Raw genomic sequence first — 25,313 nt, 5'->3', positions numbered from 1 at the left:
AGACCCATGGAAGCAGTCTTTGGTGACCGTATGTGAGTTGCTGCCATCTCTCCCAGGCTTCCCCTCAAAACTGGGGCCCAGAGACAGGTTTATTTCAAATTTAATCTCTTCTTTCATGGTTTGCAAACGAAAGCCTAGAGCGTAGCAACAACTGGCCAAGAGTACTTGCTGAACCAGTAGCAGAACTAGATTGGAACCCAGGCCCTCTATTTCCCAGAGTGCTCTGTGACTGCCAAAGGCTTGAATAAGAGGGAGGTGTCCTTGTGGAACTGGCTTTTTGAGTTGTAACAGCGCTGCGGGAGGGAAGGAGCAGGGTTTAGCTTGGCTTTGAGCCATGACCTCTGTGGCCCCTTCTTAGAACCTGGCTAGGTTAGAACACCACGGTGTGCCCTTATATATAGTAAACATCTTTATGCTAGTCCAACCCCTACAGGATTCCTTCGCTGTTACACTAATGTCATGGTCACAGAGGCACGTACCGGGACACACACACACCCAGGAGACACTCAAGCCGGGATGATTCCCGGAAGGCAGTTGCCATGAGGATTCCCTAGTGGGAGAGGGACGCTACATCCCAGGCGGGTTGTGCCCCGCACTGGGCTGCAGGGGAGTGAAGGGGATCCGACTCCGTGGGATGGGAGGCCCGCAGAGGCTGAGTCACCTCTTCTGAGTCAGGGATCCTCCTCCTTCTTCTCCCCTCCCCCTCCCTCTCTCCCTGAGCCCCCACTAGGGCTTGGCCCAGCGAGCCCGCGAGCGAGCGAGCGAGCAAGGAGGCCGGCTGTTCAGGGCCCGAGTGGAGACGGCCACCTCGGCCCGCAGTGGACCGCGGGTGGCTGGGACAGGAGAAAGGGCGGGGGAGGCAAAGCAGGCTGTCGAGGAGGCGGAGGCAGGGGTTGGGCGCCGCTAGCGAGGAGGCAGGCTCGCGGCCGCCCCTGGGCTGGGCACGGAGTCCGCGGCGGGGGCGGGCCGCGCGGCGGGCGCCAGGCCCGGGGCTGTGGGCACGGTGCCCAGCCCCCGGCGCACGCCGACCGCCGCGGCCGCCGCCGCTGCTGCAGTCGGCATCCATCAGCAGGCGGGGGTGTCGCGGAACAGGCTGCTCCGCAGAGCCCGCCCGCGCCGCCCCGCCCCGCGGCCTGCGGGCCCGGAGGAGCCGAGGGGATCGGCCCTCGCCCAGCCGGCCCGAGATGGGGACCCCCAGGCCCAGGTAGGCACGTGGGGACCGGTGATCAGGTGGCATGGGGGGCCCGGGTGTGCTACATCTAGGCCCAGCCTCCAGCCCTCAGGGAGGAGAGGGGGCGAGATTAGGAGCTGAGTCTGAAGGCTGTTGGCCCCCTTGGCCCATGTGGGGAGACCTTTGCTGGTCCTCTCACCTTCGCAGCCTCCTCAGTGCCAGGAGTCGGCTGACACCTTGGTGTAGAATGAGCAGTTGCTGGGCGATGGGCTCAGGAAGCTGGCCCACTCTGTTCTGGAAAGCCACCCCAGCTGTCTTCTTTGGGTCTCTGGTCTTCTCTAGCTTTCCGATGCTAGAGGTTGACTGCTTGGCAGATCCCTGGTATCATCCCCATCCTCTGTTTACAGACCCTTTCCCACTTGTATGGACTCCCCATCCCTCCTCCTTTCCCTCCCTGAGCTGGGTGTATGAACCTTACCCCCAGCACCTCTGAGGATTCAGATTAGCTTTACCCTGCCGGTAGTTGCACCCTGATCTGAGGTAGACGCCTTGTGTGTGTCAGTTGTGCCTGAAACCTTCATACTGGGAGAGGTTGAGTCCCCAAGAGGCTGGGGTCTTGGGGACAGGTGTTTATTGGGTGCTAAAGCCACTGACTGCATGGGCCAGAGAGTCCGCAGGGTCTTGAAAACAAGCATCCCGAGAACATTTGGAGTCCTCTGCCTCTCTCTCTAGGACCAGCCATGGTTCTTGCTTCTTGCTTCCCTTAGAGCTCTGCGATGCATTGGTTCCTACATGTTCCGACCGTCACTCTGTGTTGTCGTGTCACCTCCCCTGCACCCCAAGGTGGGAGTGTGAAAGGGCTGGCTTTAGGACCTCTCTGGAGCTGGGCAGGGTCCAGCCGCTCCATCAGTCTGGCCTCTGGGAGCCTTAGCAGTTGGATGGTGGCCCTAGAGGTTCCTGTTCCAGGCTAGGGTATGTGGAATAAGGTGCTATGTGCCTGCTCCTCATCCATGACTCCAGATGGAGCTTGTGACAGAGGCAACATCCAACAGCTTCTACCCAGTCCCGGTGGCCCAGAGAGGCGCTGCCAGTCATGGAGCTAGCTTCTGTTGGCCAGCCTGGGGTCCTACTCGCCCAGAAACTGATGTATAAAACTTACGGCCCTCTGGGGAGGGCTTTGCTCCTGTTAGAGCATTCCCTGGGCCTGCGGCAGTGCCCTGGGCCCAGCTCCGTGAGCTTCTTGAAGGGGGTCCTTCAAAAGAGCCCCACGTGAGAACAAGGCTGGGCCCTGCGGTTCTCACTGAGTTACTATAGAAAACAGGCAGATGACTTGTCCAAGGTCACACAGCTACTGATTGAGAGAGCTAGCACTAATGTGTTGGTGCCTTAAACTTTTTGATTAAGGCTTCTTCCTTGCCCACAGGCCTGCTCCCTGGCTGCTGTGGTTGTTATTCCATAACACTCTGCCAGGGGCTGTACATTAAAGGCTGGAGGCTGTGGCCCCGTTTTAGGAGAGCCCTCACATCGCCTCCCAGCTCTTCCTGCTCCCGTGAGCCGAGCAATAGAGGCCAGGTCATAAAGGCCTTGGGTACTCTTGGAGTATACAGAATGGAGAGGGCACTGGGGGTCCAGAGATATTCTGGGCCTGAGCCGCCAGGGACAGTCAAAAGGTCTCTTGACTGGACAAACTGCAGAGGGAAGAGCCTCTGTCGGCTCCAGCCTCACACTTTTGTGGGCCACTGTCTAGACTTCTCTGCACTCTTTATTAAAGGGAGGTGACCACTCAGCCTGGAGCACTCCTGGGGACTGTACAATCAGAGAGATGGTATTTACTGGGCACGTAATGTGTGCTGTGCCCCAATAAGTGCTATGTGCCCTCTCCCAGCAACCCTGTTGGATAATATTAGACACTTTTGTCAGATGCGTGGAGGCTCAGAGAGGTTACCTGCCAGAGGTCACTCAGCTGGAAAGTATGGGGCTGTAGGAGTCCGGAACCTCTGTGTTTACCATGACAGTGATCCTGGGACAGTGTCTGAGAGCACCTGGTTAGTGTCTAGTTGAACTCCGTGATTAGCTGACAGCCCCGGCTGATCCAGGTATTGAAGCCCTTGCGCTGAGTCTGTCAGTGAGGCAAGGGTAGTTCTGTGGCTCCAAGGCCTCGAGGAGTAGGGTCAAAGAGGTATGAATGGGAGGGGTTAGCATTGGCCTCTGCTTGCTCGCTGGCCCTGTCACTTGCCCCCTGCTACATTTGGTAGAGCTCCAGTGGCCAGAAGCCACACAGAGGAAATGTCGAAGCACCGGCCGGGACTGTATCCCCGTCAGCAGGGACCTGTGCCTGGCTGGGGGTGGCAGCAAGCTGGCCCTGCTTTCCTTGTAGGAAGGAGACTTATGGGTAAGAATAGAAACAGCTAACATTTATTGAGCTCTTACTACATGCCAGGAACTATTTTCATTTCTTACGTGTACAACTCCTACATTCCTCACAAAACCCTATGAGGGAGCAATTTTTCTTCTTCCCACTTTGGAGATCACTTTATAGGTTTACCGAAGGCCGCTGAGGGGTGGGAGAGGCAGGCTGGGTCAGAGCCGCTTTCCAGAGTTTATGTAGGCAGACAGCCTGTGCCGTCCAGAGGTCGTCTTTGGTTTTTTCACTTGGAAGCAGTCATTCAACCAGATGCATGCCATTCCTCAAAAGTCTCGGGTCTAAGCTGGGCATGGGCTCATGTCGGTCACAGCAGCACTTGGGAGGCTGAGGCAGGAGGATTGCCATAAGTTTGAAGTCAGCTTGAGATGCAGAATGAGTTCCAAGCCAGCCAGAATTAAGTCACATAGTGTGAGTCTGTCAACCAAAAAGTGAACAAAAGGAAAGGGCCCACAAGATGGCTTATAATATAAGCGCTTGCCACACAAGCTTGGCGATCTGGGTTCCATCTACAGGAGATGTGAGGACTGACTCCTGAAAGTTTGTTCTTTGACTGCCGTGCACATGTCATGGCACATACACACGTGTGCATGCATGCATGCGCGCACACACACACACCCCTCCCTCTCTAAAAGTCTGAGCAAGTCATGGATGACAGAGCCATCCTGGCCCCAGAGGTAAGAGTACACTAGAGTGTCTTCCCATTTTGATGCTCAGGGAAGGCTTTGAGAAGGGCTGGGCCCTTAAGCTGGCCACTTAGAGTTCGAACGTTGTAGGGGTGTGGAGGGAAATGGATGCCTTAGAAGAAAAGCAGGTGACACCGGGTGCAGGAGACAGAGTCCAGGGAGGGCCCAAGGAGCTGGGAGGTGACTCAGAAAGTCAGCTTGTGCTTGTGTCTCTGAGCAGGCTCTGGAATTCACTCTGCTGGGTACCAGCTCTGTGGCCTTGGGACATCACTTAGCAAGTTTGGGCTTCATTTTCTTCATTTGTAAAATATGGCTGTGGGACCCTCATGGTGGTGATTACGTAAAGGCTCGCCGTGGTGCTAGCATATCGCAGCAACTCTATAAGGATTTTCCTCTATCCCTTCTGTCTTAAATGTCAGACTGAGGTATTTGGGCTGGACGTGAGCCTGGAGGTTCTGGGGACCTTTGGAAGGATTTGGCCTGCAGAGGAGTGTGGTGGGATGGTGTTTGGGGAAGGTCGCTTTGGCAGGTGTGTAGCCCACAAAGAAGGGGCAGACTGTGACCTTGCCAAGAAGCCTCCTCTTGGAGTCTTGGACTGGGAAGGGAAGAAGATCGAAGCTGCACGAAAATGTCCCTCCGTGGGATGGCATGTGGCTTGCCAGGTTGAGGGAGGAACAGTGTGGTGGTGCAGTGTGGGGGTGGGGAGAGCCATGGGGAATTCAGCTTGAGGCTTGGTGAGACAGTGAAGGGCTGGTCTCCTGTCAATCATTCCGTGGGCTAGGCAGCATCTTATTTGAGCATCTGGCTTTTTTCTTTTGAATGAATTCCTTTGGATAAATCCCCATCAGAACTCGTCTAGAATAGCAGCGAATTGGGACTAAATGTCCAACAATAGGAAGATGATTGAGAGCGTTTTGGAACACACACTGGATAAAATAATATGCAGCGGCGAACAGCCGCTGATCCCTCCTCTCAGAGCACGGAGCTGGCTGCTGCACGGCCCCTTGCACCCTTCATGCCTCTCAAGCTTATGATTGCCAGGTGCCAGCAGGGCCGTGGCTTCCTTCCTTCTGTGATTGAAAAGGTGAAGACTTGCCTCGGTCCGCCTTGAGGGCGGGATTCGTGTTTCACTCCTTACTGTGTCATTGGCACGTTGCTTTGTGATCAGAGATGATTGACTGGTGGAAACGGGAAGAGGGGAAGTGATTTGTTCAAGGTCATGTACTTTTTAAACTTTATTTTCAGTTTTTGAAAAAGACTTTTAGCTTTATTTTATATGCTTGGGTGTTTTGCCGGCGTGTGTGTCTGTGTACTGCATGCATGCCTGGTGCTTGCAGAAGCCAGGAGAGAGCATCAGACGCTCTGGAACTGGGGTTACAGGTGGTTGTGCGCTGCCATGTAGGGGCTGGGAATTGAACGCTGGTCCTCTGGAAGCAACCAGTGCTCCTAACAACTCGGGCATCTTTGAAGCTCTATTTATTTGTGCGCGCGTGCACATTCATCTGGAGGTCAGAGGATAACCTTTGAGAATTGGTTCTCTCCACCATGTGGGTTCTGGAAATTGATCTCAGGCGCTCGGGCCTGGAGGTGAGTGCCTTCACCCCCTAAGCCATCTCAAGGCTCCAGTCGTGCAGGTTGTAAGAGCCAATAGTTGCCACATCCTTACCACCTCTCTTTACCACACTCTTCTCATTTCCTACCCAGTATATGTGCTCCTCGACTGACATGGAGCTGCATCCCTAGAAACCCATTGTAACTAGAAAAAAGAAATCCTACATTGAGAATTCATTGAATACAATGACCCTTTGAGCTGAGCAGCACAGTATAGCCTAGAGCAGGCTGTTCACCCTCCTCATCAAAGGGCTGATTTGGAGCTGGGACTCCCTGTTGCTTCACCCAGCATTCCCAGAAGGCTTTGCTAGCTCAGGGAAAGATAGAAATTTAAAAAATGGTTTTACTAAATGCATATTGCTTTCACTTCTTTGTAAAACCAAGAAATCATCCATTGAGGACCATCTATAGTAGTGAAGGGAAAAGAATGGAAAGGTACCGTGTAAGGACTTGGGACTCTCGCAGAACAGGACTGAAGTCTTATTTCTATTTTTACCAGCTGCAAGAGTTGGGGAATCAGCTAATCTCTTGAAGGCTCCGTTTCCTCCCCTTTACTGTGGGTAGTCCTCATCCTGCTCTTGAGACTGTTAGAGTCCACGAGTGAAGGCGTAGAAAGTCTTAGGCATTAGCGCGTCCATAGTGAAGGACCACGATGAAGAGATCATAATGTAAAGGTGTTTATGATGCTATTGATGTTAAACAGGAGAAGTCCGCAAAACCCACCAGCATCCAGATTACATCCAGATTATGGATTATTAGAGACACGGACTGGAGGAAGTCAAGCAGAAATGGAGTCACACAAGTACAATGAGAAACAAATAAGACTGATCCAAGCAAATCTTTCTTTAATGTGTTATACTGGTTTTTTCTCAGCTTTTTTTTAAAAAAAGATCTCTCTCTCTCTCTCTCTCTCTCTCTCTCTCTCTCTCTCTCTGAGTCTCTCTCTGAGTCTCTCTCTCTCTCTCTGAGTCTCTCTCTCTGAGTCTGACATCTGTGTGAGGACAGGCACACAAATGTCACAGTAGTAGAGATCAGAGGACAGTTTACAGAAGGCGGGTCTCAACTCCCATCTTGTTTTGAGGCAGAGTCTCTTTTCCTTCTGCTTGGTTTGTGAACTTCCAGGAGATTGTCTTGTCTCTGCTTCCCACCTCACAGAAGTATTGGGGTGACAGGTTCAAATACCATGTCTGGCTTTTTACGTGGGTTCTAGAGACCCAAACTCAGGTCCTTAGGCTCGCGTGACAAGCGTTCTCACTCTCCAGCCCCTTAGAGGGCTTGCTGTGTTGTGTTAAGTTTAACAAAATTAATGATTCAACCTAATTTTACCTTCTGTCTCTACATTGGTTCTGTGGGTGGAGCTTAGAAGTCAGGCTTGCAAATGCTTTTTCCAGTCAAGCTGGCCTCCTGGCCTCTTTGTTTAATTACAGAGATGCAGTGATGGAAAGGTGTTTGTCCCCAAGCCCGGTGAGTTTGATTCCCAGGACCCTCTGGATGGAAGTTAGTGAAAACCAGTTCCCAAAACTACCTAACTTCCACATGTGTGCCATGACATGCACACTCTCACACCCCCCCCATACGCACACAAATAAATAAGCACAATGTTTAAAAAACTATCTGAAAACTTGGAGTAATTCAAAAGCTTGTTCTCCTCTTCCCTGCCGTAATCCTACTCTGAAGAAGTAGCCAGATGCAACATAAATCCTCCAAGCGGATTTTCTGTATGGGGATAAGGTCCCGAACAGGATTACTGCTTTGTAATTAGCATTTTAATTTAACCATTTATCTTTCCTATCTGTGGACATGGCAGTCACAGTGACATGTGATGCTTTGTGATGACTTTAATGAATCAATCCCAGCTGACCTGCCTTGCCTCCCATTGACGACTTTCCAGGCTGTTTTCTAGTTTTACCCTGTTCTCAACAAGTGAGCTCTGTTGGTGTTTAAACAGTCTCTAGGAATCAAGGGAAGAGAGAAAAAGTAGAAACTGTGAGGCCACGAGTTTCCCTTGAGGATCTGCTGCTTTTTCCTCTTCCTGCTTCCCCCTAGGACCTGTCCCTGTCATCCTCAAAGTGGGGCAATGTCCCAGGGAGATCCCACCTTTTCTTATCTAGTATGCCCCTCACTTGTGACAGTCTCAACTCCTCTTAGGATGCTGCAAGCTGCCCTCTTGGATCTTGCTGCCACTTGTGCCTCCAGTGTCCTTGAACAGCTTTTGCCTTCTCTGGACCCGAGTTTGTCCATCTGCTTGTAGGGATGCCTTTCTGATCATGGCCACCATTGTCACCCGCTTGTATCTGCTGTGTGTCGAATACTGTGCCAAGGTGAGCTTGGGACCGTGTGGACTTCAGGTTGTTTTATTCTCACAATGCATCAAATGCCTTTGATGTATCTGGGTCCGTTCCCATTTTACCTGCTCACACTGGTTTTCAGAGAAGCTAAATAATGTGTCCGAGGTGACCTGACCTATAGGATTGCAACCCCAGTTCTGGCTGTTTTTCAGTCTGTGCCACCTCAGCCAATCACCTCTCCTTGGTGAGAGCCAAGCAAAATGATAATTCTGAAAGAATATTGTAATGGGGCATGAAGATAATCCTAGCTCTTAGGAGGCTGAGGCAGGATGATCTGAAGGTCAAGGACAATCTCAGCTTCAGAGACCTTGACTCAAACAAATAAATCAACAAAACCATCCTTTATATATAAAGAGCCCTGCGTGTGTGTGGGGGGGTGGGGTGGGGGTGGGATTGAAACTGCTGTTTCAATTTCTCTGTCTAGGGCAACAGCACTTTTGACTACGTGGTTTACAGCAAGTTAGAGGTCATGGGATGTAGCAGGATCGAGGGAGAAGGAACTCTGGGCTTTGAGCCAGCCGTCCTGGGTCCAGTCCTGGCTGTACTCAAGCTGACTAGCTGTGTGACCTTGGCCACTGATCCAGCCTGGGGAGTAAACCCTCCACCCCGCATGGCCCTTGCACAGCTTGGAGAGATGCGGTACAGGCCTGAGAGACTTTCGAGGTCTCGCCTGCCTCCTGCAGTTGTCAGTGTGGTTCAAGCGGGAGACGGCTTCCCTCTTTGATGTCCTTACTCTGCAGATCAAGGCTGTCACGTGGTCCCCAGTCCACGCCGGCACATCAGTCTGGCTCCTTGGTAGCCTGTGAAACTTTGGGACAAAAAGCCGTGCTGGCAGGTGGTGGCTTCGTTGTGTCGTTTGATTTTGTTTAATGCAGTTCTTGTGGGTACCACAGGCCTTTGACAAACTGTTGTCTGCCCGTGCTGTGGGCATAAGGATGGCAGGAGGCTCCGGTCTTTTTAGACCATGTGGGCTTGGCTCGGACAGCACATCCTGTACCCTCCCTTCATTTCGTTCACATCCATCCGGTGTGACTGGAGGAAGCCCTAGGGAAACCCCTGTGGAGTGGAGCCCTGCTGCCAGAGGGAGAGAAAACCTCCAACGTGTGCTCTTCTGATGTTTTCTCTTCCGACTTCTCAAGCAGTACGTGTTCACAGTGGGAAAATGGAAGCATAGGGCAGAAGTGAAAAGTCCTGCTTTTTCTTCTCTAAGGGGATGCGAGCGTTAGCAGGTTGGCCTTTGAATGGCAGTAAACGCGTTGAATATCTCTGGGGCCTAACTGTGGGGCTTGGCATTGCTAAGTGCTTCGTGAGTGTGAGCTGAACCCAGCTCCACATTTACAAATGGGGAAATCAAGGCACCGAGGAGAGATTGTTAGAGACTTGCGGTAGGTGTGAAGGTGTCCTTCTGTGTCACCTAAGCTGTGTAGACTGTGCCACCTCCTTTACCCCCCAACACCTCCACATGCACCAGCATCAAGCAGAATTCCACTAGATGCTTAAGCTGAGGAGGTGCTGACCAGGAGGAGAGGAGAGTTGAGAAACCCGCAGGTGTTGAGGCACCCATACCGGCAAGGACAGAAACTGGTTTCATTCCTTAGCCCAAATAAGTCAGAGGGAACAGGGTCCCCTGAGCTCCACGATGGCTGGAGCAGGACAGGGAGCCGAAGAGTCGTTGCTACCCATCAGAGTGAAGGAAAGCAGGGAAGGCAGCTTGCCACTGTAGCTCCTGCCTTCCCACCAGACCTCCAGAATCAGCAGGCATGGGAGCTTGAGGGTCAGGTCAGAGGGCTAGCTGCCTGTTTCATGCATACGTAGTATGGATTTGGAAGTTTAAAAAGGAGGCCTTGTTGCCAGGGAGTGGGAGCGAAGTGTCTCCTTGACCTCCCCAAAAGAAAGAAGACTGGATAACTGGTTGTTGAAAACATCTACCTGAGATCTCTTGGTATTTGGGTTGTCTCTTGCCCCCTCTCCCCACCCCGTTTCTTGATCCTTCCCCCTTTCCCAGCTCCCTTCCTGCCTCCCTCACATCTCTCATCTTTCCTTTCTCTCCCCTCTCCTCCCCTCCTTTCCACCGCTGCTTCTCCTGGATTAGAGTGCCCTAGGTAAAAGTGTTTGGTGTCATCAGTGTCCAGGATTTAGAGGAGACAACCTCACCATCCAGTAGGTGACTCTCCTGCTTCCTAAGCACACAGAGATGCACTTCTCCGACACACTTGACTGCCCTCCCCTCTGTGTTTGGTGGCGCTCTAGCTTTCCCATGGCAGAGTCCTTTCAGATTCTGTAATCTTGTACTGCCATGTATTACTCTGACGTGGGAGGCACGTGCGGAAACAGAACGAGGAAGTGGCTTGCCTGGGGGCTCATCAGGTAGGAAATGGCAGCCTTGAAGTGAAAACCCCTGGTCCAGATTCTGAATGTCACTCTTCCCAGGGGATCTGCTTCTCAGTCTTGAGAAGTCTGCCCTTTGCCAGCGGAAAGTGAGCATCCCCTGAGCTCCCCTGGCCTGAGGATGCTGAAATGCTGTATAAGAGGAAGGCCTTGGAAATCTGGGATCTGGCCCAATGTATGTCCTTGCGCAAATCAGTGTCTTGGCAGCTGTGGGTTCTCATCAGTGCAGTCAGGAGGATAGTGGCAGGGGCTTGGATAAAACATCCCGTGTTTCAGGTCTGATAAACCAGAGGAGAGGCTGCCTGGCTAGGAGCTGTGAAGGCTCCTGAGGTGAATGCAGCCTGGGGATTCTGGCACTGTTACCAGCTGTGTGATCTTGGGCAAAGTTACTTTTCTACTTCTCCATTTGGAAAACGGAGATTATAAGAGTACCTGTCACAGGCTATTGTAAGGATTAGCTATGCAAAGCCCATAGATCAAAGCCTGGCACACAGTGAACTATGAATGTTAACTTTGTACAATTTTAATTTCCTTGTTGTTTTGTTTTGAGGCAGTCTCACTTAGGTAGCGTAGGCTGGCCTTGAACTCCTTATCCTCCTGCCTCTACCTCCTGAGCCCACACAGGGCTCTGTTTGGTTTTCAGGTGGGGTCTTGAAGTTGCTCAGGCTGGTCTTGAACTTGTTTTACCACATATCTCACTCAATGTTTATAGTTACATATCAAAAATTGCATTGAGGCCTGGCAATAATGTTGTATGAGACAGATCTTTATGGATTATATTGTAGAGGAGAAGTAGAAATAAGTAAATGAATCAATAAGTGTAAATTCAGTTTGGGATGATGTCTCAAAAAAAAAACACTGGAAAAACAGACAAATAAAATATTTAAAATAACATAAACACAAACAAGTTACCATTATGTAACTATTGAAAGTCGGGGAGAGAGGCAGACAAAGAGCATACAGAAGGTGAATGTTGTCATGCCAAGAGAGGGGACAGAGTCCCTGTTCATGCACAAGGAAGACAAAGCCCTATGTAGGGACAGGCCTGCACAGTGGAAGCACAGACAGACAGAGACTGGAATGACAGACTTGCAGTAGAAGAGGCAGAGCTAGCTGGTAGGGGTGAGAGCCAATGCTGGAAAGATGGGCACGGGCCACAGACAGGGGCCTAGAGCTTGGCAAGGAGGGTGTGTCTTTTATTTTGATGAGAAGTCATTAGAGTTGTTTTGGGTTTTATTTGTTGAACAAGGGCTCATTATGTTGCCCAAACTGGCCTTGAACTAAGATCCTCCTGTCTCAACCTCCTGAGGGCAAGGAGTACAGACTGGTGCTACCACATAGCTAATTAGAGGGGTTTTATTTTGTTTTTGTTTTGTTGTTTTTCAAGACAGGGTTTCTCTTGACTGTCCTAGAACTTACTATGTCTACTTAGGCTGGACTCAAACTCACAGAGATCCCTCTGCCTAGGTCTTCCAAGGGCTGGGATTAAAGGTGTGTGTGTCATCACAGCTACCGCTGGAGGTTTCACTGAGGGTATCTAACTAGACTTCTGATTCCTGTGACTGTTCTTGGAGAATAAATTCTAGGAATGACGGCAGTGAGACCCTATGTCAATCAGGTTTGGACCTGAACAGTAGCTAGGGGAATTGAGAAAATGATCAAATCTGACTGATGACTAGTCTCATATAGATGCTCACACATGCTAGCCCTGATTAGAAGGTTAATCAGATGCCAGCTGATTCATTTTAAAGAGGGAATACAGTGCCAAGTCAAGTGAATGCTGCCTCAGCTGAGGAGACTGTTCCCTGCAGGCCATCCAGATGCGAAGTTTAGAGCCTGTGAGGGCTGAAGGCTGCTTAGTGGTCCTGCAACATTATGGAGCTCCGGATGCTGGCATCCTGCTGAGCCAGCCCCAGCCCAGGCCACACAGGGCCTCTCCAGACAGTAGTGGTATGGATGCTGTTCGCATTCACATTCTGGCTGACCTTTCTCTTTTCTAATCCTGTGCATTTGCCGCTCATGTGTTGGTGTCACCAGTCTGGCCCCGCTGGCTGGCCTTTGTCTTGGGTAACATTCTCTTTCTGTCTTTATTCTAGGCAGACATGTCTGCGCTCTAGTTCTGAGTGTTCACTGTTGTGCTATGAGGGGCCAGGGGATGATGGGAAGTCTTTGGCTAGAGTCTAGCCACACTGCTGCTCCATGGTGGGAATCCTGTCCTCCAATACTAGTCCCTGACACTTCTGACTCTTGCAAGGCTTCCCATATGGTCCTAGTTCCTGCTCTTCTCCTGGTCAGCCAGTCCCTCCTGCCAGGCAGTCTGGAGCTCTCTTTGCAAGTTTCTTGAGGTATCTGAGCATCCAGGACTGGCCCTTTGCCCACATAGTGTCTCTGCACAAGTGCTCTCCCTGCCTCCTCCTCTCTAAATGTTTCAATTCCACTTCTACCCCGGCCCTAGAAGTCTTCTTTGAGAACCAAGACCACATTCTGAATCACCAGGTCCCTAGACTCTTATGCAAAGCTAAAACATAGCCTGATGGATCTAAATCCCTTGCAGGCATCTCCTGGGACAGCACCATCCTCTCAACGCAGAGAGCTCCATGAGAACCCGCACGTGCTTCCCCCCAGGGGCCCTTACTGTGCCCAGTCTGGCCTGGCCACCCAGCAGCTCTCCCAGTCTGTGCTGTCCTGAGCAAGAACTTTGTCCACGTGACAGACCTGCTATGTCAGAAGCCACAACCCAGTTCTTGGCTCTCTTTCTGTGGCCTAGTGAGAAGTAATGCTGTTATCCTCGGGCTTGTCAAAGAAACATTTTTATTGTAAAAATTTTTTAAATGTATTTTTATTTTAATTAATAAACTTTAAAAATAGGCTTAAATAGGATTTATTGATCTCCCTTGCATCTTGTTATCTGAAACCATGTGTGTCTGAAAAAAGTATTTTTTTAGCCTATAGGTTTTATGTGTTTGGGTTTGTCTGTTTATTTGAGTCCAGATCTTGCTAAATACCCACTACATAATGCAGGCTGGCTTCACACTCACAGCAGTCCTCCTGCCACAGCCTCCTGAGTGCTAGGATTGCAGGCGTGAGCTGTCATACCTAGCTAGCCTCAAACTTTAAGGCAATCATTTAAAGGTCTAGGCCAGGCATGGCAGCTTAGTGGTCCACACCGTTCGTCCCACTTCTCGGGAGGCAGAGGCAAAGGCAGGTTGATCTCTGAATTTGAGGCGAGCCTGGTTCACATAGCAAGTTTTGGGCCAACCAAATGTAGAAAGAAGTGGGGGCAGGCAGAGGAAAAGAAAGAAAGAGAAGGAAGGGAATTCCGGGCATGGCAAAAAGGAGGATCAGCAGCATTATTCTTGAAGTCCCAGCTGCTTGGGAGGATGAGGGAGGAAGATCCCTTGAGGCCAGGCGTTTGACAGGAGCCGGGTCTCAAGCAAGCTACAGTTAAATAGAAGAAAAATGTTAGTCTGTTCTGTCGCCCAGAGCCGACCACAGCTGATGCTTTGCTGAATGACTGCCCTAGATACCGCTGACTTTCCAAATTGGTATGTCCTGACAAACCCATCACAAGTTGAAAGTAAATGCCTGCCTTATGTTCCCATTTTATTGGTAGTATAATATAGACTATTAGGACTTCCCAAAGAGATACACTGGAGACCAGGACTGAGAGTAAGAAATCCCCAGTCTCAGAAAGGTTGTTAAAGTGTGAGGGTATGTGTTCTTGAGTGTGCTTCATTTTTGTTTGTGTGTTGTTTTTGAGACAGGGTTTTTCTGTGTAAAAGCCTTGGCTGTATTGGAACTCACAGACTGACCTTGAACTCACAGAGGTGAGTTCTACCTCTGCCTCCCAAGAGCTGGGATTAAAAGTGTGTACCACTACTGCCTGGCGAGTAGGTTTGTTTTAAGAATTAGGAATTATCAGGACACTCAAGGGGTGAAAATAAACCAGCCTGATGTGCCACAGATAGGGAGGTTGCTGAAGTATTTAGGAACAAAATAACAATCCTGAAAAATTGTACTGAAATTTAAAATCCCTGGAAACAGTGTGCCGAGTTTTCAAATATAAAATTCTCTGTATTTTAATAAGTTTATTTGTACAATATGCAGTCTAGGTAATTTTAATATGCAATCTTGAGACACATCCACCAAAGGAGAAATAATTGCCACTCGTAGATGAAGAAATGAGGTGTCGTGATGATTGGAACAAGAATAAATAAATGGCTGATGTGTCTGGAGAACGTGGTACAGAAGCAGAGTGTTTTCCTGGAGTCCCACACGGCCTTTGTTTGTTTGTTTTTGGTGACTTCTATCTAGTCCTTGTCTTCCTGGGGTCCATTCTTTTCACCACAATACCACGTGTTACCACAATAGCCTCTCTTGAGTACTCTTCAGTTCTTGTTTCCAGTAGATGCGACCCTTGACCCTGGGAGGAACAACACAGTGTGCACAGCATAGCCCTAAGAGAGCCAAGGGGAAAAGTCAATAGCCAGTCAGTGCAGAGGATGCTCGCCAAAGGCGTGCAGGGAAAAGAGTGTTCCATGGGGTGGAAAAAGCATGCAGATCTTTTGGTGGGGAGATGGCTGGGGAAGGGTTCCTGGAAGGGGGAGCAGTTCAGCCACATGTTCAGGAAAGAACACAGCCCAGACAGAAGGCATGAGGAAGGGCTGGGCTACGTCGCCCAGGTGATGGACCTCAGTGGGTATTTAAGAGCAATGTTCTTCCTTATTTTCCTCGTGCAGAAGTGTTATGTAAGAAGGTAGTTGAAGATTCACGGGGTGTGCTGAGACGAATGCGATGAGAAAGTCGGGATAAAGGAGTTTGAAATTTTAATGCAGGGAATGATGAGCTGTCAGTTAAGCTGGAAGGTGGGGAGGGACGGGCGGCAGCAATTCCAGGCAAGCGAAAGTGTTTCTATTCCTGGCTGAGGCTTTGAGTACTGCAGTTACCTTTTTCCTTTTTTTTATGGGGGCTGGGGGTCCCCAGCATTTCTTTACCCAGCTGGTCTTTACTTCAGCCTGGGCCTGGGCCATGTCTTCTTTGAGGAGGTTCTGTTGGGCGTTTTGCTGGAGGTGGTTGTATGCCGGGGAGATCTGGAGAGCTAGGCAACCCGTGGGGAAGTGTGTAGGATGGAAGCTAAGCCCACTGCTTGAGGAAGTGACTGTCACTCAAGTCCGAGTCCTACTGTGACAGAAGTGACATAGTCTTCAAAGGGTGTCCAGCCCTTCCTACCTATGGCACTGGCTATCAGAGGCTGTGAAATTTGGGGTATTCACCTAAGATTGCTTTCCTACCTATTTCCAGGAAGACTCAGGTAGGGGAAAAGTTCCAGTCGTGGTCTGAAGCCCTGAACAGAGGACACAGGCAGGAGAGGAGTGGTTGTACCCTGGGGCTGCCTGGACACTAGGGTCACGTGGACTCTGCCTGTCACTGCATAAGTCTTTCTCAGAAATACTTTAAAATATTTATTTTATTGTTTGTGTGTTTGCCATGTGTGTGTGTGTGTGTGTGTGTGTGTGTGTGTGTGTGTGTGTGTGTGTGTGTTGGTGATGATGGAGACTGTAAGAAGGAGTTAGACATCCCTCCCCAACCCACAACTGGAGTTACAGGCAGTTCTGAGCTACTTGATGTGGTGCTGGAACTTGAACTCAGATCCTTTGGAGGAAGACCAAATGCTCTTAACCGCTAAGCTAAGTCTCCAGCCCCAGTTTTAGGATTTTTTAAAATGCAAAATTAGGGTGTGAAGATAATCTGACTGCTAAGTCTGTCATCCCATTGATCGCCAGGGCTGATTCGGCTGGCTAGGCAGGTGTCCCCTTCCTTCCTCTCTCCTTTGGTGCCCCTCCCCTCCTGATGCTGGGTTGAAGAGGAGAACCTTCTCCTAGAACCTCCAAACTAGCTCTCAAGGTCCATTTAAATGCAAAATTATTTAGAGTTCTTGCCTATTGACCCCGCCTGACCTGAGGACTGGCTATCCTCAGGCCTAGGCCCAGGGAAGGTCCTGCGCTAGCAGACAGGACTCAGTTTGACCCTGAGTGGCCTGGGACTCCCTCCAAGCAGCTGCTGTGGTGTCAGAGCTCACGGGAGTGGTGGAGGGTCATGGCTGGAAAAGAGCCCTGAGTGGACTGCAGTGTGGCCACAGTCCTCCCTTCCTCCCACCTGGCTGCACCGCAGCAGCACCGGGAAAACACACAGCTCCTGTCTGTGCCCCAGCTTTAGCTGCTGAGGACTTCCATGTGGGCCTGTGAGTGGAGGACACCATGGCCTCTTCATAGCCCCGGGCTCAGTGTAGTCTGCCTAGTGCCCTTTGCGTTGGGCTAGTCCAGTGCCCATGGGAATGCATGAAGGTACCAAAGAATAAAAAAGAATGGCCGGGGGCCTTGCCTAGCATGTCTGAGACCCTGGATTCCACCCCCATCCCCTCCACACATTTGAATAAGTAAATAAATTAAAATGTTTTGTTTGATGTGGTTTGATTTTGGTTTTTTGAAACAGGTCTCATTTTGTAACCTAGGATGCCCTCAGACTTGTGATAATTCCCCTGCCTCAGCTTCCCAAGTGCTGAGGTGGGACACCACACCTGACATAAATAAATAAATGGAAGTGTGAGTCCTGAAGCATGTGCATGGTTCAGAGTGTTCAGTATGCCTGCCCGTCTGAGCAGAGGTTCCCACCAGGTCTTGTGTGGATCTTTCTCATATACTGAGATACAGTGAACTTAGAGAAGTCTAGACTAAGGAGTAATGGTTCCTATCCATCATTTCTCTTACTCTTATATATATTATATATATATATAATCATGTATATTAAGTCTATATCTAATATATATAATATAATATATATATCCTGGTTGTGGTCATGAACAAGTGCTTTTGCCTTTAAAACAAAACAGACTTACACATTAACATGCTTACTACAAATACCCAAGTGTTGGATGGGATGGCATACACCTGTAGTCCTATCATTGGGAAGGCTGAAACAGAAGGATCAGAGTTCAAGACCTTAGCTGTTGAGGTAACTTCATGGCTAAAAGTGCTTGTAGCACACAGCTGAAGACCTGAGTTGGATCCCCAGAACCCATCATGGAAAGAGACAGTCAGATCCTGAAAATTTGTTCTCCACACACATGCCATGACATGTGCATGCACGTTTGTGCACACATGCAACAACTATAAAAATCTGAAAAATAGTTTAGTGCCAGCATAGCCTACATAGTGAGTTCAAGGCTAGTGTGGGCTGTATGGTGAGACCTTGTCTCAAAAACAAACAAACAAACAAACAGAGATCCAAGTAATTACGAAGTGTCTAGAGCAGAAACGACGCCTCTGCTCCTCTCCCTCCCATCCCTGCAGGTCTTTTCATTTCCCTTTAACTTTTCCTGACGGTGGCAAGTGTCCTTCATGATCTCTTACAGGATGAATAAACCATGAAGCGGCACTGTTAGGATCTGGCTAATTCCAGCAGGACAGCTGGACAGCTGCTCCTTGCTTTTCTCTGGCATCTCATTTAATGTTTCAAAGAGGAAACTGTTAAGGACAGCCTGTCCCAAAGATATTCACCCGTTTATGGGTGAGTCCCAGAGAGGCGAGGTGACACGTTTGCTGCATACAGGCTGAACCCTGCTACCCTGAGCATTCCTTGGGCAGCACGGTGATCCACGGCATCCTGTGAATCTGGGGCTGGTGTGTGTGTGTGTGTGTGTGTGTGTGTGTGTGTGTGTGTGTGTGTGTGAAACCCAAGGCTTTCTCAGTTTGCATTCCGTGTGCCCTACATTAACTAAGGGGCTGTCATGTGCTCATGGGCCAGGTGTAGTGGGAGAGTCAGCCTGGCCAGGGCCTTGTTGGCACCCCATGCAGAGCAAAGTGCCCTAGAGAGACCCTCATTATCCTTAGAAAGGGTCAAGATCCCAGGTCTGAACCAAGAACTCTGGATTTCTATGTAACTGTGGACACAGAGGAAAGGAAGCCTGAGACTTCCTCGGGGCCACTAACTCCTTGCGGTCTCGTGCCTCCCTATCCCTTTGCCCCACCCCACCCCCTTCTCTCTGGTTCTTTGTCCATTTGTCTCCATCTGTCCCTCACCGCGTGCGGTTCCTGCCCCCTCGCTGTCACACTATCATCTCCCCCCACCCCATCACATGCTCGCCTTCATTCCAATGCAGGCGTGCTGGTCACCATGACAACAGAGACAGGCCCCGATTCTGAGGTGAAGAAGGCTCAGGAGGAGACTCCACAGCAGCCTGAGGCTGCTGCAGCTGTGACCACCCCGGTGACCCCCGCAGGCCACAGCCACCCAGAGGCCAACTCCAATGAGAAACATCTGCCCCAGCAGGATACGAGGCCTGCTGAACAGGTGTGTAACGGGGCCTGGGCTGTCCCTCCTCCCGCCCCACTAGTCCTCCTGGTCCAGTTCCTAGGGCCCTAGCATTTTCTCAGCAGGAAGGGAAAAAGGAGATTTAGATGCATTTATGACTTGTTACGTGCTGAGCTCTGGGCTGGGGGCACAACGGGTCATTTTATATTTAATCCCCCAGTCTGCAGAGGGGAGCTGTCATTTCCCCCCATTTTATGATGAGAGGATCTGTGACTCAGTGTACCCAGATCCCCAAGTCACATAATAATACAGCTCCAGAGGTGGAGGTCAGACCCAAAACTGATTCCAGAAACAGTCCTTTCTACTTTAGTCTCTGGCCTTTTTTACTCAAGTGTGCAAACCCGGCGAGACCCTGACAGAACTCATCCCCAGAAAACTACAGGAGACTAAAGGCTATTGAGTTCTCCATTTATGCCTCCCTGGTTCATGACAGGCTCAGAGGGTGAGGTCTTGCCTACACTCTGGAGGGAGCCAGCTCTTCCCTCTATTGTGATCCCCATAGCTCTCAGCCTCATGCTAGACCCGCTGACGGGGAAGCCGGGAGAGTGCAGTCAGACGCCCTGATGAGTCAAGCACTGCTCTAGGGAGAGGGGCAGGCCAGCTTGGTGGTGAGTTTAGTTCTCTGAGCTGCTCCTGTCTGCAGAGGCTGTCCACGGTAGCAGTAGTCTGTAGGAAGACACGGCCTCCTCAACTCCCATGAAAATGTCAAATTTCTACCTATGCCGGACAGGGGTGGCATACATACGCCTTTAATCCCAAGACTTGGGAGGCAGAGGCAGGAGGATTTCTGTGAATTCGAGGCCAGCCTGGTCTACAAAGTGAGTTTCAGGACAGCCAATGCTGTTACAAGGAGAAACCCTGTCTTGAAAATACTACTACTACTACTACTACTAATAATAATAATAATAATAATAATAATAAAAATAAATCATCACCTATATCCACAACCATGGTTCCCAGCCACCCTGGGTCCTGGAAGGTGTCACTTCTTATTCTAGGGTGCACCTTGGCCTCAGCCACCCAGTCACTTCTTATTGTTTCAAGTCCGCTGACTTCTTTCTTTGTGGCCCCACAGAGCCTAGACATGGAGGACAAGGACTACTGTGAGGCCGATGGCCTGTCGGAAAGGACCACGCCCAGTAAGGCCCAGAAGTCGCCCCAGAAGATTGCCAAGAAGTTCAAGAGCGCCATCTGCCGAGTCACTCTGCTCGATGCCTCTGAGTACGAGTGTGAGGTGGAGGTAGGGAGCCCCCAGTGCCATATGCCCTGCCCCAGGCCCGCTGGCCTCCGTGCCAGGCTAGCTCCTGCGTGTCCTGAGTCCAAGCCAACCCAGAGGAGGACCAACTGCGATGTCCGGAGGGGTGGCTTGGCCTGGCACTCCCTCGTACAGATGGTGACACTGAGGTTCAGAAAGGGTCATCACTATTGCAATCCAAATAAGACCCAACACAGACTGGCACCAGGAAAAGGTGTCTCAGGGTGGCCGTACCTTGGTAAGAATGTCACCATTTAAGGGCTGATATGTGCGCGCGCGCGCGCGCACACACACACACACACACACACACACACACACATTGGGCATCTTCTCTTCCTCTCACCCCCAACCCTTAGGACTTCGGCTTTTGGCTTCTCTTGATTTCTTTTTTTTTTTTTAAGTATTTATTTATTTATTATGTGTACAATATTCTGTCTGTGTGTATGCCCACAGACCAGAAGAGGGCACCAGACCCTATTACAGATGGTTGTGAGCCACCATGTGGTTGCTGGGAATTGAACTCAGGACCTTTGGAAGAGCAGGCAATGCTCTTAACCACTGAGCCATCTCTCCAGCCCCTTCTCTTGATTTCTGTCAAGGGGAAATCTCCAGCACGCTCCCAAGCGGGTCCGTGGTCTAGGAAGACCTTGACAGGGCTCGCAAGGGAGACCTAGATGAGGTGGGCATTAGAGACCCGGAGAGGGGTTCCAGGTGGCGGAGTGCTGAGGTCCTGCCCAGCCACAGGGAGGCTCATGGGGGCTCCGTGTTTGTTCAGGGGAAGCTGGGTCAGCTCCCCGCCTCACCTGCAGGGGCACCAGCCTCATGGTAGCCTCGTCTCTCTCCCTCAGAAGCACGGCCGGGGCCAGGTGCTGTTTGACCTGGTCTGTGAGCACCTCAACCTCCTGGAGAAGGACTACTTCGGTCTGACCTTCTGTGATGCTGACAGCCAGAAGGTACCTGGCGGGTGGGCACGGAGGCGGTCCCCCAGACCCTCAGTAGGCATCCTCTGTTTCTGCACCAGCAGCCCTGACCACTCACAGTTCTCTGACCCAGCTCCCTGCCCCTAGTCTTTCCTAAGGTACCTGGAGAACTATGCTATGGCTCTGTGGGTTCCCCAGGGAACAGAACGGTCCTCAATGGATGCCTTCTCCCCGGGCTCCAGGTGTGGGAGCAGGTGGCTCACTTTCCTTCTAGCTATAGCTATAGTAGTTGGCCACTGTGGCCATCTCAAGGCAATACCGGGCCTGACGCCATGACCAAACCCCACTGGGAATCCAGGCCTCACTCCCTAGTGCCAAGTAAATCGATCGAGGCAAGATTGTTCCCCGTGAGAGTCTGTGGCGGGCCACTTCCGGTAGTCAGCTGTCTCTCCCAGCCCCACTCTGCCTACTCCGTCATCTTCCTTCTAAAGGATGAATCTTCAATTCTCTTCCAGAATTGGCTGGACCCCTCCAAGGAAATCAAGAAGCAGATTCGGAGTGAGTACTTGCTCATGGCTGGTGTGTGTGGATGGGTGGGCAGGGCCTGGCTCTAGTGCTCCCATCTGCTTTGGAATGTGCTCCTGGATCCCCATACTGCTTCGCCGTACATGGCAGGTCTTAGAGAAGGCAGGGTGGGAATGATGTTGACATTATTTTATAAGCAGCAAGTCTGAGGCCCAGACAACAGAAATGGCAGTGCATCGCAAATTGGTAAAGAAACTGCAAATGCGTTCAGGAGCTCAGCTCTGCAGAGGACAAGGGGCTAACCCGATGACCTGGATATAGCCAGCCTTCCTGTTGTAGCTAGCAACCCCTAACTCAGGCCTGGAGAGTGGCAGCCACTTACATAAACCTACAGAGCCAAGTGCTGGCCGAGCCAGTGTTGAGCCCTGGCCTTTGTCTTGTTCTCTTCAGTGCCCAGGGAGGAGGCAGATGAACAGGTCGGCAACCTGTCTTTTCTGGCCCAGAGAGAAGCAGCTTGTTGGGAGGGGTGAGAAAGCTTTCAAATAGTGGAAGGAGGAGGTTGGTAGCCTCCACAGACAGACCTATAGGAGACAGAGAGCATCTCTGCCTCCACCCCAGGCCCCACTCACCCTGGATATGCTTGGGCTCCTCAGGGTTGGACTCCCTGGCCCCCTGGCTGGGAAGCTGTAGCTGAGTCTGTTGCCATGACAGCAGGCAGCTGGCCCAGGGAAGCCAGCTGACTCTATAGGAGGGGGCTTGAGGAGATTTTCCAGTAGGTTCCTGATGGTTGGAGACAAAGAGGCAGGCACATAGGCAGAGCCTACTTCTGTGGGTCAGCAGGGTTCTGGGGCTGAATTTCAGACTGCCTTTGAGTAGTGCCTGCCCAGCTGGGAAGCCAGCCTTTCCTGCCTTGAGAGAACTGGTACAGATACAGGCAGCCAAGTTGCAGAGTTTAATAAGAACCAGTAGCCTGGAAAAGAGGCAGCCAGGCCAAATGGCCGGGCCCTAGGGTCATTCCTGGAGCAATCCTGGAGGCCCTGCTCACCTGGCTTACACGTGGACTATTGTTCCTGCGACAACGCAAGCCGTGGCTGCACATGTGTAGCCTCGGTCCCAGGAAGTGCCTCCTCTAGAGAACTGGGGAGTTGGCTCAGGAGAGAAGGTGCTTGCTGCCTAAGCCTGAGGACCTGAGTGCGGATTCTCAGCACTGATGTCAAGCCAGTAGAGCAGCACGCATGTGCAACACAGGCAAATTCTAGGGGCTTGCTGTCCACAGTCTAGCCACACTGGCAAGCTCCAAGTTCAGTGAGAAACTGGTCTCAGAAAGTTAGGTGAATGTGGATGACCTGGCACTTGTGCGATGTTAGGGAGCACTAACTGAAGAAAAAAGGGAGGACATGCAGGTGAGAAGGAGGCATGTTGGGGTGTCGGGGGAATGGGCATGGATATGATCAGGATACATGATATGTACGTATGAAATTGTCAGGATGTGATCGGGATACATGGTATGTATGTATGAAATTATCATGATGTGATCGAAATACATGGTATGTATGTATGTATGAAATTGTCATGATGTGATCGGGATACATGGTATTTATGTATGACGTTGTCAGTATATGATCGGGATACACGGTATGTATGTATGAAATTGTCAGGATGTAAACAGGATACATGGCATGTATGTATGAAATTGTTAGGATGTGATCAGGATACACAGTATGTATGTATAAAATTATTAAACCTAAGTGGGGCCGAAGACATGGCTCGGTGATTAAAAGCAGTTGCTGCTCTCTCAGAGAACCTGGGGTTGATTCCCAGCACCTACCATCTGTAGCTCCAGTTCCAGGGGAGTCTGATACCCGCTTCTGGCCTGTATAGACACAGCATGCATATGGTGTGCTTAATACATAGGCAAAACTCTTACATGTGTAAAATAAAAATAAATCTTTAAAATAATAATATTAGCTGGGTCATGCACACCTTTAATTCTAGCACTTGGAAGGCAGAGGCAAGGGAATCTCTGTGAGTTCAAGGCCAGCCTGGTCTACAGAGTGAGTTCCAGGACAGCTGGATCTACACAGAGAAATCCTGTCTCAAAAAAACAAACAAAACAATAATGAAAATGATGATAATAATGACAATAATAGCAGCAGCAGTAATAATAATAATAATAAGGTAGATAGCATTAGAGGGAGACATCAACCTCTGGCCTCCACATGTACGTGAACAAGGTGAACACACACACACACACACACACACACACACACACACATGCACCCCTGCATGCCCGCATGCATGTCCCTTCTCTAATAGAGCCTTTCCTTTGTCCCAGTCTCTGAAATGCCAGTCCTGTTCTTTGGGACTGCAAGAGAGCAGTTTTGCCTCCTTTCTGTTGTTGGTCACATCTCCGCACCCTTGATGGTGGCTTCGTGAGCCCTTATATCCTGGGCTTCTGAGAAAGGTATCTCTCCCCTCAAGCCTCACTACCTGTCACCTAAGACACCTTGAACAGGTCCTCTGAGTCTCTGATTCTTCGTGCAAATGGCCTAGCCGTCCCTGCCTCATGAGCTGGGAGTGACAGCAAGTGACATACCCTTGGACATCGCCAGATACAGTGGCTGTTTTCTTCTGGACACATCTTGGATTTGAATTCTAGTTCAAGTCCTAATTCCTCTGTTGAGTAGCTGTTCCGTACCTCGGTTTCCTCCCTGCAAAGTGGGGTCATGATAGCACAGCTTTGGGATTGCTGAGAGGATGAAACGGGGTCTCTGACATACGTGTGACACTCGCACAGTGCCTGCCCCGTGCACCCCGCATGCACCAGCTTTGAGCACCGTTTGCTGGCTCTGCTTCCCTCCTTGAGACAGGGCTTGTGTCCCTTGCTGCTTTCTAAGGGGTCTTTGTGATTAAGAGCCTGGGCTATGGGGTCAGATGGCTAGAGAAACCTGTTCTCTGTTACTAATTAGTTGATTGATCCTTAAAACGTTTGTCTATGGAAAGGAAACTCAGGTTGGGAAGGGAGCTCACTGGCAGAGTCTTGTCTGGTATGTTCATGGCCCTGGGTTTGATTGTGAGTGCTACAAAAACAAAAACAAACCTAAACAGCAACAACAAAACCAACCAATCAATCAATAAAATCCTCACTCTCAGGGAGATTATGAAATTAAATTCCTATGCCTGTGGGGAAAGCTGGTCACTTTTGTTGCCTGGGCCTCCATGTTCTCAAAATCATAGTTTAGTAAAGCAATTCAGTGCACGTGTGTGGTGTGCAGGGTTACTTTTCTTTCTTTTATCTTCTTTCCCATTGTTAGCTCACAACTCTCTCAAGAAATGTATTTTATTATTTGTGTGTGTGTGTGTGTGTGAGAGAGAGAGAGAGAGAGAGAGAGAAAGAGAGAGAGAGAGAGGGAGGAAAGGCATGCCACAGCACACGCACGGAGGTCAGAGGTCAGAGGACAACTCTCAGTAGTTTCTCCTTGCCCTATGAGTTTCAGGGTTTGCGCTCAGGTCCTCAGGTTTTCATGGCAGGCACCTCGCAGGCCTCCTCGCAGGTCTGTTAGCCTGGGCCTCAGTTTCCTTATCCATCAAATGGGAATGACGTTCCAGGATCGATT

General features: G+C 50.4%; 1 protein-coding gene across 1 annotated transcript in view; it reads left to right on the top strand.

Annotated features, from left to right (window-relative positions):
• Positions 1-1,021: 1,021 nt before the first annotated feature.
• Epb41l1 (erythrocyte membrane protein band 4.1 like 1) overlaps positions 1,022-25,313 on the top strand; it is a 66,454-nt gene continuing 42,162 nt past the window's right edge. The window contains 5 exon segments of the mRNA XM_085697144.2: positions 1,022-1,204; positions 18,785-18,975; positions 20,072-20,236; positions 21,100-21,204; positions 21,687-21,729. Coding sequence (XP_085553270.2) covers positions 18,799-18,975; positions 20,072-20,236; positions 21,100-21,204; positions 21,687-21,729 — 490 coding nt within the window. The 5' untranslated portion in view covers positions 1,022-1,204; positions 18,785-18,798.

Source organism: Myodes glareolus, chromosome 10 (genome assembly GCF_982192425.1).
Source record: "Myodes glareolus chromosome 10, mMyoGla1.1, whole genome shotgun sequence".
Taxonomy (NCBI): domain Eukaryota; kingdom Metazoa; phylum Chordata; class Mammalia; order Rodentia; family Cricetidae; genus Myodes; species Myodes glareolus.
This window is presented reverse-complemented; position numbering and strand designations above follow the sequence as displayed.